General features: G+C 42.4%; 1 protein-coding gene across 1 annotated transcript in view; it reads left to right on the top strand.

Moving 5' to 3' along the window:
- Positions 1 to 13,212, top strand: part of LOC308332204 (DENN domain-containing protein 3-like) — a 33,434-nt gene that overhangs the window by 539 nt on the left and 19,683 nt on the right. The window contains exons 2-14 of the mRNA XM_080787938.1: positions 2,974 to 3,060; positions 4,401 to 4,556; positions 4,765 to 4,897; positions 5,197 to 5,312; positions 5,459 to 5,580; positions 5,679 to 5,790; positions 6,286 to 6,405; positions 8,554 to 8,652; positions 9,019 to 9,138; positions 10,595 to 10,710; positions 11,627 to 11,782; positions 12,405 to 12,501; positions 12,705 to 12,808. Coding sequence (XP_080644064.1) covers positions 2,980 to 3,060; positions 4,401 to 4,556; positions 4,765 to 4,897; positions 5,197 to 5,312; positions 5,459 to 5,580; positions 5,679 to 5,790; positions 6,286 to 6,405; positions 8,554 to 8,652; positions 9,019 to 9,138; positions 10,595 to 10,710; positions 11,627 to 11,782; positions 12,405 to 12,501; positions 12,705 to 12,808 — 1,532 coding nt within the window. The 5' untranslated portion in view covers positions 2,974 to 2,979. The remainder of the gene's footprint in view (positions 1 to 2,973; positions 3,061 to 4,400; positions 4,557 to 4,764; positions 4,898 to 5,196; positions 5,313 to 5,458; positions 5,581 to 5,678; positions 5,791 to 6,285; positions 6,406 to 8,553; positions 8,653 to 9,018; positions 9,139 to 10,594; positions 10,711 to 11,626; positions 11,783 to 12,404; positions 12,502 to 12,704; positions 12,809 to 13,212) is intronic.

The following is a 13,212-nucleotide window of genomic DNA, read 5'->3' as shown; positions in this document are numbered from 1 at the left end:
GTAAAATTAAATAAAGTCTGGTATAATAGGCTATTTCTGGGATGGGATCATGGGATAACCTTTAGCTCGAGCTGAGAAAGTTGGGAAACCTTTTGTTGCCCCGTTTTATTATATTGATCTAGCCAGCATGCAATGTTCCAGGACCCAGGGCAGGCCAAGACAGAATGGTGGTGTTGGGAAAGACTGACATCACAGCCAACATCATGAGTTAGCCTAGTCTAGTCACTATAGTGGTAAGCCTATACCTGTCCTACTGCATGTTCGCATATTCGTGCCTTTGCTCTACTCTGCGCTATTTATAACTCCACTGTCTTTTTACTGTAAATGATGCTGGCCTGGTGTGACAGGTATAAATGCCCTGGGAATTTCGCCCTGCAGGGACATATAATTATTATTGAACCAGGTAGGGTTTTCAATGGTAGTCCTATATATTTTTTAAATCAGATAGATCTACAGGTATAGGTCAACTATTACGCTCTATTACCAACTCTATCAGGTAGGACATTTGTATTATTTATATTATGAAATTTAGCCTATAATTCTCACAGGCAGCAATTTTTACAAAGAGTTGACAATTCTTCAGTCTTTAAACTGTAGGATGACATTCCTACAGCATTCTGGTGCTGTAAAGAAGACCAACATCATCATTGCTGATCACTGTAGCTTTGGAAAGAAACTATTTTCTCTCACACTTCATGTGTTTTTCTGGGTCCATCCACCTACTGAATTAAAGTAGCCCATTTTCCCCACTCTGTCCACGACAAATAACAGGGGCTGCATGGACAGGCCTGCCAACAACTAAATCTAAATCAACTGTAGTTGACTAACATATGATATTTTGTCAACTAAACTAGACAAACAAAAGCATTTCAGGTAAAGTATGACAACAACTAAATGGAATGTTATTCAAAAGACCTCCTGCTGTCAAAAGTAAACGCTGCTAGATAATGAAACTGCTTTGATGCTGAACATTATGGGCTTCTGACACACCTCAGGGGGTTTACAGAATTGGGTTTTTTATAGGGGTGTGTGTGTGTGTGATGTGTGTCCGTCCATTACACAGCAGGCCATTTTTGTCAGAGGCTTTTAAGGGCCAAAGGAACTTAAGGAAGAGAGAGAGAGACGAGGTTGGAATGAAAAGAGAGAGATTATGGTGTCTGCAACTAATAAGCGTTTGTTGCACAGCTAAATTAGACATAGTTATGAACCAAATGGACCCTTATGGGTCTGCAACTCAATGAGCGAAACCAAATGTGGTTCCATTTTGTGGAACTCTGAGTCAAATTAACAGTAATGTTACAATATAATTTGGGGTCCCAGAGATATAAATACCATTAAATGGGGGTCTGTAGCCGAATGCATGTCAAACTGGGGGTCCCTGAAAGGGAAGATGGACACAAAGTGGAGCGCAAGAGAGGGACAGGAAAAATGGAGTCATGCTTATATTTCATACTACAGACAATAGCACAGGGTCACACCATACATATAGATACAGGTGATTGTATTCCTACTGGGTAGTGCTGCCTGACGCACCTCCTCCAGTGCCTTTTGAACAGGTGTGCTGTGACACCTCACTGAACACCTCTGTGGGCCTAAACGGGTCATCAGCTGGGGACCACCATTCATCAACGTTTCGCTCCTTTAACCCCAGTACGTCTCATGGTGGCGGAGCGATGGCAGGGATCTGTCCCTGCCACCCCCCTGCTGATGCCCTAGGTGTTTGTCCCCCAACTCTTACACTATGCTTCCTCCTTAGCCACAGCCAGAAGCTGCCTTTCTCTGCCTCCTCAGCCAGCTCTTTCATGGCTTTCCGATGCCCTGCTCCTGTGCATCCCATGTCGCGGAGTAGGCGAGCAGTTAAGGAACCTACGAAGCCCCTACAGGCCTACACCCCACTTCCACAGGGCAGATAACGGCTTTCCAGCCAGCCTCCCTGCACTCTGCCGCCATGTCTGAGTACTTGGCTCGCTTCCGCTCATAAGCAGCCTCCAAACCTCCCTCCCATGGGACAGTGAGTTCGACCAGAAGGACTGTCTTGCAAGCCTCTGACCACAAGACTAGGTCTGGCCGCAGCGATGTTTCCACAATCTCCCTGGGGAACTGGAGCTGCTTCCCCAGGTCGACCCTCATGGATGAATGGACCATGAGTCATGGTCCACTCATTTCCCGGTGAGAGGAGTCTTGCTGTATCTCTCTGGCGGGACGGTTTGACAACCTCCCCAGCCCTGGAGAGGGAGAATATAGACTATAGTATATCGTTCAGAGGGCGGAAGAGTGATGATGTGTCCTAGTAGTACCCTTTCATGTGCAGTATTTTGCCTCCAGCTGGAGGTAATGATAATCAGATGTGCGCTTGTTTTACTGAGGGTTGCTTATTAGTTCGGGCAAAAGAGGCTGCCACCCCACCAGGGGGTCACACTGTAAAGCCCACGACATTACAGACTAGTCTCCTCCTGCCACAACCATGACAACGATTAACGTCATCAACATCACCGAAGGAGAGAGGAGGGAAGGAACCACATGATGCAGGCATGCTGCACCCCGTTCTTAGTCCGATGCTGATGACACGCAACTGTGGTTTCTTATTTCTGTGACTAAACATTAACATCTGGTGTGTGTGTGTGTGTGTGTGTGTGTGTGTGTGTGTGTGTGTGTAGGAATGTGTGTGTGTTTGTCTCTGTGTGAAATTGTGAATTTGGGTGAGTCTTAACCAGCCACGCATGTGTCAGACTAATTAGTAGTACATCTGTTAGTACATCGGAAACAACGTATGCGGGGCGCCCTCAATAATCATGACAGGCTCAATATCGCGTTTGGAAATGCCTGACAAGACAACAATTTAAACATGACAGTTCAGTGTTTTCAGTAAAAGTGTTTTCAGTAAAAGCAAGATATGTACTGTCTGTCATTCAACTTAAGTGTGTGTGTGTGTGTGTGTGTGTGTGTGTGTGTGTGTGTTTTTTTTTTTTTCAGTGTGTGATGGCAGAGCTTCCATCAGGACTGTTGGAGGCGTGTGTGGTGGTGGGAGCCAACAGTGATAAACTGCGAGACCTACTACAGGTACAGTGCTCACTCACACACTAACAACATCATGCAGTATTAGAATCTCACCATTTGACTGTATTGTAAGTAGCAGCATGAATTAAGTTAATTAATTCATGATTGTTCAGAGATTTCCATGTACGCAAAAGCAATAGGTACTGTACCATAAGCATAGAATATTTCATAAATATTTTCTCTGGTGTCATTTATTTACATAACAATGTTGCCAACAATGTGAGCAACACACACACACACACACACACACACACACACACACACACACACACACACACACACACACACACACGAGATTAGCTACTATGACATCTGATTGATCACTCAATGTTTCAAATTGACAACTTCACATTATATTTCCCCAAATTGTATTAATTCCACAATTTACAATGTATAGGCCTAAAATGTAGGCATTTAGCAGGTACATTCTTATCCAGACATTGGAGTGAGCAGAGTCAGCAATAACCCCAGTCAACAAACAACAGAGTAAATAGTCACACAATTGGAGTGCAATGAGAACAATGTAGTGCTTCAAAGAAACCAGGGATACTACCAGGTAAACATTGAACCTAGAATGTGGCTGAACCAGTGGTCCTTGAAGGGATTCCAGCAGGGTGGTCCCCAGCTAAATGACCAAATGGACCCTTATAGATCTTTAACTCGCGGGTCCATTTGGTTTCATTTTAAGCTCTCAAGAGTTACATTATTTATTGTTAAACATTTGCATTACTTAACCCATTTTGACCTGAGATCAGATTCTAAAAATGTCTTCTACATCCTGACAGTTTTCTGAAAAAGCTATGTTTCTATGTCAGTCGTTCTTCGATTTTTCAAAAATAGCAGACCTACAAGCAGACCTATGGGCTTGTAGATCTGCTATTTTTCAATAGCTAAAGCATAACATAATGCTAAAGGGGTTCCCGCCCAAAATGGGTTTTAAGTTACAAGAAGTCTACACAATTACAAAATGTAGAAGAATTGTTATTTTGATCAACGTTTGCCTCCCATCTCTCTTATGGTACCAACATCAATACAGCATGGAATGTCTGACAAAATCTTATCCAACGACAACAAAATATTCATGTTTGGTCTGAGAGGCTAAATCTAATCTAAAATGGTGGTCCGTGGCTCTAAACAACATGTCTAAATATTATTTGTGGACTGGGAAGAAACAATCTAAATAGCAACAGGTAACCAACAGCAAACAACATGGATTACAATGAGGCAGAGGTAGTATTCTCCCAGATGTTGAGAATCCTTTTCAGTCCATACTGTGTGCATGTGTATTCATTGTTGTTTCCCAGCAGCTCTGAATTAAACTTGTTTCCAAATTATTTCACCAGCTTCAACAGCAGAGTAAATTAAAAGAGATCCCCATTTTGGAATCTGAAGTACTGCAGGTCCATGCGCCTCCCTTTGTATCCAAGGAGACAAGCGCCAGCCATGGCGTTGGTCCAGCTTTCAGCCGTGTCCAGAGGAGAAAGAGCTTCATTAAGAAGGTTTTTCACACTTTTTATGTAAAACTATGATTATCAATTAAGTGTTAATGTGTTTGTTCCACGCCGTCGGCCCGTAGAAGCAGAAAGCGGCTTCACCGTGTTTTTTAGTTGCCATTCTTTTAGGCACATTGAGCAGGCCAAAGCAGTGCATACTTTTGCACACACAAAAAAACATAAATAAGAATAGAATACAATTGTTTGATTGCAGAAGAGACGAGATCGTCCGGTTGAGTCGTCAACTAATGGAGAAGCAGCCAATCGCATTGAAGGGGCGACCACAGAAGACATCAGCGTTCCAAAGGACCTAGACCTCATTGCCCTGCCACAACTCTGTTTCCCTGGTAACTACACAGCAAACACAATATTATAATTTATTTGACATTTGAGTATGAAGACATTTTACATTTTTGTGAAGTTGGGCATCTGACTATGGTGATTTTATGGAGGACATCTTACATTGTAATATTTGAACGGTAACCTAGCAATCATTGATCAAACAGACCAAACGTCTAAGTAGCATTTAGCGTATTTGTTCCAAAGAAGGAGTGTCAACATGGTGTCCCAAGTGTCCATAGTACATAAACGACACCGATCATCATTTGTGTTGTTCTTTGACGCTCTTTAATTTCCACGGGGACAGGTGGTCTGCAGGTCGCCCTTGAACAGCGAGAAGACGCTTACCACTTCCTGGTTTTCACCGACCTGTTTGGGAATCGAACACATGGCATCGTGGTGCAGTTCTACAGAGCTGTGCAGGTACAGTAGACATACTGCTGTGTGAGGGATATGTGTAGTTGTGGTGTAATGACATGGGGTGGGGGTCAGGGGACACACCCCCAATGTGTTGTTGATTCATGCGACTCCATCAACGATTGCTTTTCATTGGCCGTCTCTCCTGTCAGTCCTTTCACGAAAGCAGTGTCCAGAATGGCCATAGGTGGAAGTCCCGCCTCTACGCACCCGTCGCAATCTGTGTCATCTCCAATTTCCCTTATTACAACGCCCTGAGAGACTGTCTATCATGGTAATTATAATAATATTACTAATGAATGATTCATAATTTATAATAAATGAAGCAACAAAAATAAAGCCTCCCTCGCTTTCCCTCCCTCCCTCTCTTAGTCTTGTACTCCAGCTTCGGACCTGCAGGCAGTCTGACTTTGAGGATACCATCAAAGAGTTTTCAGCCAAGTTATCGCTGGTCCCCATACCACCTCCTGGTCAGCTACACGTGGTTAGACATCACTACTATAAATTATTTCTAGCAATCCAGGACTTTTTTAGTCCATTATCATTAGCTATCTGTTTGTTATTGTTTGGTTGCGTGTCTCTACAGATGCTTGGATGTCTCACTCTCCCTCTCTCTTTTTGCCTTTTTAATTTGGCTGCCTTTATGTCAAGGTACTTTCTGGATAATTGTCTGTGTCTCTGTCTCACTGTCTGTCTATGTCTCTGTCTCGCTGTCTGTCTGTGTCTCTGTCTCTGTGTCTGTCTGTGACTCATGTCTGCTGTTGATTTGCTCTTACTAGTAATGACATGCTCATGCTATCTGGCTCAAATACGTAACCACAGGTGTGTGTGTGTGTGTGTGTGTGTGTTTGTGTGTGTGTGTGTGTGTGTGTGTGTGTGTGTGTGTGTGTGTGTGTGTGTGTGTGTGTGTGTGTGTGTGTGTGTGTGTGTGTGTGTGTGTGTGTGTGTGTGTGTGTGTGTGCGTGCGTGCGTGTGTTAGTCGTTCAGCCTGCGTCCCCTTCAGGTGGTCTTGCCCTCCAGAGAGGATCAGGACAGGCCTGTCATCGACATCGACCTACATCTTCCATTCCTGTGCTTCACACACACAACACTGTTACAGGTAATAACGTACAGTAATGTACAGTAGATCACCAGATAAGATGGAACCTGATCCCTACAGGTAATAACGTACTGTACAGTAGATCACCAGATAAGATGGAACCTGATCCCTCCAAAAAAGTGGGTCGATACTGCAGCCAGTAAACCATAACGATAGAAGGAAGCAGAGTGATATACAAACGTCTTGACAACACACATACTGTAATGATACTACTACTACTACTAATACTAATATAAAGAGTATAGACCTAATGTAAAAAAAGAATAAGTAAAGATTTTTTTTTCTTATATATACATACTTATATCAATATATATATACTGTATAAATAATGTTACAAATGTTATAATCTAGTCATGGCTGCCAGTTCCCACCTGATGTTGTGTGAGAGTTCAGACTGATCAAGACCGTACTGAATAACTGCTAGCTTGCATAATGTCTTCAGACTAGGACTCAAGTCTAAGATAAACAGGCCTTTTCTTTGGGATCCTCCAAAGAGGATGATGCGTTCTCCCACAATGCAACAGCAGCCATCAGTCATCCTTAACGGGCCGTTCCCCTTGGGCTTAACCTCCTTCCAGGACAATATTTCTGGACTGAATTTCCACAGATCATTGAAATTTCGTAACGGGTTGTAGCCTTCAAATATGTACAGCTCTCCATTGTAGGTAAAGGCTGAATGACCACAGCGTCCTTCTTGAAGAAGCTGGGTAGAAGGTGTGTTCAGCCAGAGGTTGGTCTCTGTGTCAAACACTCTGATGTTGTTGTAGTACTTTTGCTGGTCGATCCTCCAGCCCCCAAATACAAACATCTTTGTCCCGATGATGGTGGCAGAGTGATCTGATGAAGGTGGTGCTCTGGTGTTAATTAAAGTCCAGACCATTGTGGTGGTGTCCAACTTGTATATGTCATTGGTGCATCCAGTCGGTTCGTTGTTGTATCCTCCATGGATAAACATGATTTTCTCCAAGACACAGGCTGAGTGGTGGTAACTCCCCTCTGAAACAGTCCCAGAAACCCTGGGTTTGAACCATTTGTGGGTGTCGACATCAAACCCATAAAGCACGTTGCAGTAACCTGGATAAGGGTTAGCGTTGGTCAACCCTCCCCAGATGTAGGCGATACCTCCTACCAGTACAGCTGTGTGTCCCCAGCGCCAGGAGGGAACGTCAAGGGGTGGTTGTCCTCTTCCAGGTTTCACTGGAGGCAACTTCCTCCAGAGTAAATCCACTGTGTTGAAGACGCGAACATCGATGAGATTTTTAGATGATCTGTAGGTCGTGTGACTCGTGTCACCTTCGAAGGAGTACAGCTCGTTGCCCACGGCAACAGCTTGATGAATACAGTATCTATTTTCTTCTTCCTTGAGATGAAAAGTCCACTGGAACATTTCTCACACCAGCAGAGCTGTGGATTAAAGTGGATTCCTTCCGTCTCGTTATGTAACACAATGCAGTTCTACTGTGGATTAAAGTGGATGGCTTCCATCTCCTTCTGTAATACAATGCACTTCTACCGTACGTGCAACCAGTTATATGGACACAGCGACACAAACATCATGGTCAGTTACGCAGATTGGCCAATCATTGAGGTCGGAGGTCTGTTGTTCTCCCATATATGGGAACATGATCACCATACCCCAGCCTGGCCATTCATTATCAATGGCATTAAATGTTTGTGTTAGGAATGTTGTGTTTACACACACTCTCAAAGCTGGACATAAGACGGAAATAGGATGAAATCCGCAATATTTTGCGCACATGCTTAGCGTCCCCCCCCCAGTTATGAAATGCCTCTGTGCCCTAACACATAGGTTCCCAAACTTATCAGGCCATGACTCCAAAATAATGCTTCCATTGACTCGCGACCCCAACCTAACCCCCGGAGGTAATTTTATGCACATAAACGTGCACGTTTGGTGTCCATTTGTCCACACACGTAATGTATTAATCCTAGGGCTATAGAGGTTTCGTGACGATCATGGCTAAAATGTATTTGTAATCATTTTTACATTGTATTTCACTCATTCTGTTGAATTCTATTCCGGTGTATAAAATATTTTTGATGACCCAAAATAATTTCGCAAACCCCACCGTCAGTGAACCGCTGCCCTAACACACACATCTCATAATTGTTCTGATCTCTCCCTAGGTCCTGTCCTGTCTCCTCCAAGAGCAGAGGGTGGTGTTTTTCTCAGCGGACTGGGCCAGGCTAACTATGGTAGCAGAAAGTCTGTTGCTCTATCTACAGGTCAGTACAGTACAGCAAGGGTTAGACCCGAAACCCAGATGACCTTGGGATACATCACTGAGGATACGTCCCAGTTGCATCCTTGCGATGTATTTTTCTTTTAGTAGCGGGACAATCAATGGGGAGCGGGTCATTATTGAAAAATAACCCCTTTATTAAAAATAATCCCCTTAATAAACCTCCTGCTCCCCATTGATTATCCCTTGCTTAATCCTGCCATGCATCATCCATCCATCTATCTATCCAACTTTCTTTCCACTTACATCAATCCTACTCTGTGTGTGTGTGTGTGTGTGTGTGTGTGTGTGTGTGTGTGTGTGTGTGTGTGTGTGTGTGTGTGTGTGTGTGCGTGTGTGTTCGTTCCAGCCTCTGTCCTGGCAGCAGCCCTACGTTCCTGTCCTGTCCAGTGGCATGCTGGACTTTCTCATGGCTCCCACTGCCTTTCTGATGGGCTGTCATATCAGCCATTTTGAAGAAGTTGCTGCTGTAAGTACACACACACACACACACACACACACACACACACACACACACACACACACACACACTACGCACCTCAGTGTACTGAAAGGATTTACACGTCGTAGTTGGACACTCATCTCCATGCATGAATTTGTTTTCAGCTTTTAAGAACAGTTTCATCTCACGGTCTCTAGCATGCCTTTTGGCATTGAACATTGGAACAACATTTTTATTTCTGTTTGTGCAGGGCAGATATAGCAAATAACTGAAATATACAAGACATTTTATATTTAGAAAAAGAAATAGAGAAATAGCGTAAGCTTGTAGATTAGTTATTTCTTCTATTTTTGGAAAATGTTTGAAAATATATGAATATTTTACAACATGGAAAATCTTTTGACGATTATGCAAAAATAATTTGCGATTATCTCAAATAATTCCAGTTAGGCGATTATGTAATTATTGTGAAAGTGTAGTCTGGGGTCTCAGAAATGGAATAAAACTGGTATCAAATGGGGAGCCGTGGCTTAATGCACATCAAACTGGGGCGGTCCGTGAACATTTGAAAAGGTTGAGAACCACTGGTGTACGTTCAGTGTTCCGAGAGGACTGGACACAAGAACAAGACACATTATGGTCTGTGATTTACAGCTGCTATTGTTTCGGACACCGCTGTGCAACAGAAAGGGTGTTGTTTTAATGGCTAGTGTTTCAGTCAGTGTCCAAGCTGAGCTCATATTGAACAATAATGGTCTGTGCTTCACTGCATTCATCTCTAGGGCTAGGCTGAGATTTAGCAGTGCTGAGTATTTGTTTTATACAGTAACAGTAGCCCTCATAAAACAGCCGCTGTCTGTTCAGACAGACTGAGCCTGGCTCTGTTTCACTCAACTGCACATTTTGTACCCACAGAAGTTGTGTGTGTGTGTGTGCATCACTGTTCCTGTCTACATATTTCTATGTGGGTAGCTGGCTAGCTGCTGCATATTGTTACTGTCAGGTGAAAACCCGTATGTCCCAAAATGTAAATGGTTAGAACATTTATTTTACAAAACAACCTGTGTTCCAGCAGTTGCAATGTACTGTAGTTATTTAGTCACAAGCTAGTAATTATTCTTAAATATTTATAAAAACCCACAGACAGACTCAACCACTTGCACGGTATGGTTGTTAAATATAATAAATACAATTGTTCACTAATTTATGAGAAAGCATAAAAACATGTAATACGGAAATACAAGGCTTTGTCCAACATTGACGATATACTTCTTTCTCTGTGTGTGTGTGTGTGTGTGTGTGTGTGTGTGTGTGTGTGTGTGTGTGTGTGTGTGTGTGTGTGTGTGTGTGTGTGTGTGTGTGTGTGTGTGTGTGTGTGTGTGTGTGTGTGTGTGTGTGTGTGTGTGTGTGTGTGTGTGTGTGTGTGTGTGTGTGTGTGTGTGTGTGTGTGTGTGTGTGTGTGTGTGTGCGCGTGTGTGTGTAGGAGACAGAGGACCTAATCCTGGTGAATATCGACGATGGCATCATTCAGTCATCATGGTCTGAAACCATTGACCTACCAAACATTCCCTTGGCTGCTACTGACGCCTTTATCTCAAGGTACACACACACACACACACACACACACACACACACACACACACACACACACACACGTATATTTCTATATACTGTAGAATCATAGACGATAGAAAATACTATTCAATAGCCATAAAATGTAATACTGTTGAAATACTGTACGATCATCCAGCTTATTAGTATACGGTACAATATATATATAGGCTACTGATTACGTGTGTGATCAGTATATATATATATATTAGGCCTGTCAAAAAAAATCGATTCGAGTTAGAATCGCGATTCTAATGCTGTCCGATTCAGAATCGATTCTCATTTTCGATTTTTTTTTTTTTTTTTTTTTTAATGTTTCTTTTTTCACAAATGTACCTGTGCATGCAATGCATTATGGCCTGGGTTTCTGCATAGTGCATTTACTACCAGCTAAGCTAAGCCTGCCAATTGTATTTATTTGTTTTAATACTAATGTATTGTTCTGGTATTGAGTGAGAAGAGATTTTGTAACTTTTGTACTGGTTCAAATTTGTGCAAGCTAAATACATGAGACATGTTCTTACTCTTGGATTTAACCTTTGTGTGTTTAAATCATTCAGTTGATAAAACCTTTACAATTATACAAGCTTTTTACTAAATGTACTCTGCTTTCATGCCAGAAGACTGGAGTAGATCATGCTAAAATTCTATTTAATTGTTTTTAATCAAATAAAATAAACTGCTTTAGAATCGAAAAAAATCTTTTTTGAATCGAGAATCGGAAAAATCGAAAAGATCGTTTTTGAATCGAATCGTCACCCCAAGAATCGGAATCGAATCGAATCGTGGGACACCTAAAGATTCGCAGCCCTAATATATATTGTATATATTGTGTGACTGTGTCCAGGGCAGAGTGTGATCAGTATATTTATATATATTGTATATATTGTGTGACTGTGTCCAGGGCAGAGTGTCTCCAGTTTCACTATGATTTAGAGCTGAGCCACCTTGGAGCGGGCACTGATGTAAACGAGCTGCGAGGCCAACGCAGAGACTGGCAGAGACGCCTCAACTCACAGATACAAAACATCTCCCTGGAACTGGTGGTTAATATCTTCAGGTGTGTGAACTGTATGTGTACTTTAGTCTGGTTGTCTGTCTGTCTGCCTCACTGTCAGCGACTTAACTCCTATCTACAGGTACTTGACTGAGACCCCCCACTGGCCCCCAGGTCTGTGGGCTATTTGGTGTCCCCTCTTTCTTTCTCCACTACACTAAATCTCTTCACAGAGTATTCACCTGTAATGCCATGCCTCATTTTCAACATTTTACTATTAATATACCCTGGAGTGTGGAAATAATAAATAAAAAAGTCCCCCCGTTCTGCATGTGTTGCCTGGAACTGGAGGTCTGAACTCTGAAAAAATCATTAACATGACATAACATGGTGAAGTACACCTTGATGATGTCATCAAGATGATGTCATCAAGATGTGATTTACAATGTTATTGATTTTTTTCAGACCTCCAGTTCTAGGAAACAGAATGGGGGATCTTTTTTATTATTTCCACACAACAGCTCTAATGTATATTAATGACATAGTAAAATGTTGAAAATGAGTGGAATTCCCCTTTAAGTGTACGTTTATGCTGAATAGCAATACTTTAGGAAAATCTGTTATCTTATGCGAAAAAGCACAAATTAAGATATTATTTTTCTCTCTCTCTCTCTCTCTCTATCAGAGAGGTCCAGGATTATCTGAACTATGAACATAGAGTTTTCAACAGTGAGGAGTTTCTCAGGACCAGGGAGCCAGCAGACCAGCTCTTCTACAAGAAGGTACACACTCATGCGCGTGCACGCCACACACTCTCACTCTCTCTCTCTCTCCACACACACGCACAGTAAAACACAATATCATATCTGTGTCATATGTGCAGTAATTAACTGCTTATCTTAAAAGCATGTGTGTGTGTGTGTGTGTGTGTGTGTGTGTGTGTGTGTGTGTGTGTGTGTGTGTGTGTGTGTGTGTGCACATTCAGGTATTAGACACCCATATATTCCACACCTTCCTGAGAGACAGGCTGAGCAGGAAAATGGACACCTTCAGTCGGATGGAGCTCAGCACACGCAACCAAAAACAAAGGTATGATGTCTGAGTTGTAATAATTGTAGGATTGCAGACTCTCTCCACTCTGAAAAGGCCCCTAGCACTCCTTATTACTCTGAAAAGGCCCCTAGCACTCCTTAATTACTCCATATATTTGCATCTGTACGTAGTTAGCAATTTAACCCATTTTGGCCTGAGGCCGATTCTAAAAACGCCTCTAAATCCTAAGGTTTCTGAAAAACTTCAAATATTTATATAGCAGAATCAAAATGTTTACATTTTTGAATACTGTACATACTGTACAGAACCCAAATATGGGTTCCCGATCTGAGTGGGTAAAACACCGAAATGGATTCCCGCCCAGAATGGGTTTTAAGCGAGGCACACAAGCATGTACCATACTCATTTTAATAGAGGGATCGTAGTGCAGGATTAACTGT

Source organism: Protomyctophum bolini, assembly GCF_963924005.1.
Source record: "Protomyctophum bolini genome assembly, chromosome: 17".
In the NCBI taxonomy this organism is placed as follows: domain Eukaryota; kingdom Metazoa; phylum Chordata; class Actinopteri; order Myctophiformes; family Myctophidae; genus Protomyctophum; species Protomyctophum bolini.
The sequence above is the reverse complement of the archived record's forward strand: the minus strand, read 5'-3'. Positions and strand labels throughout refer to the sequence as shown.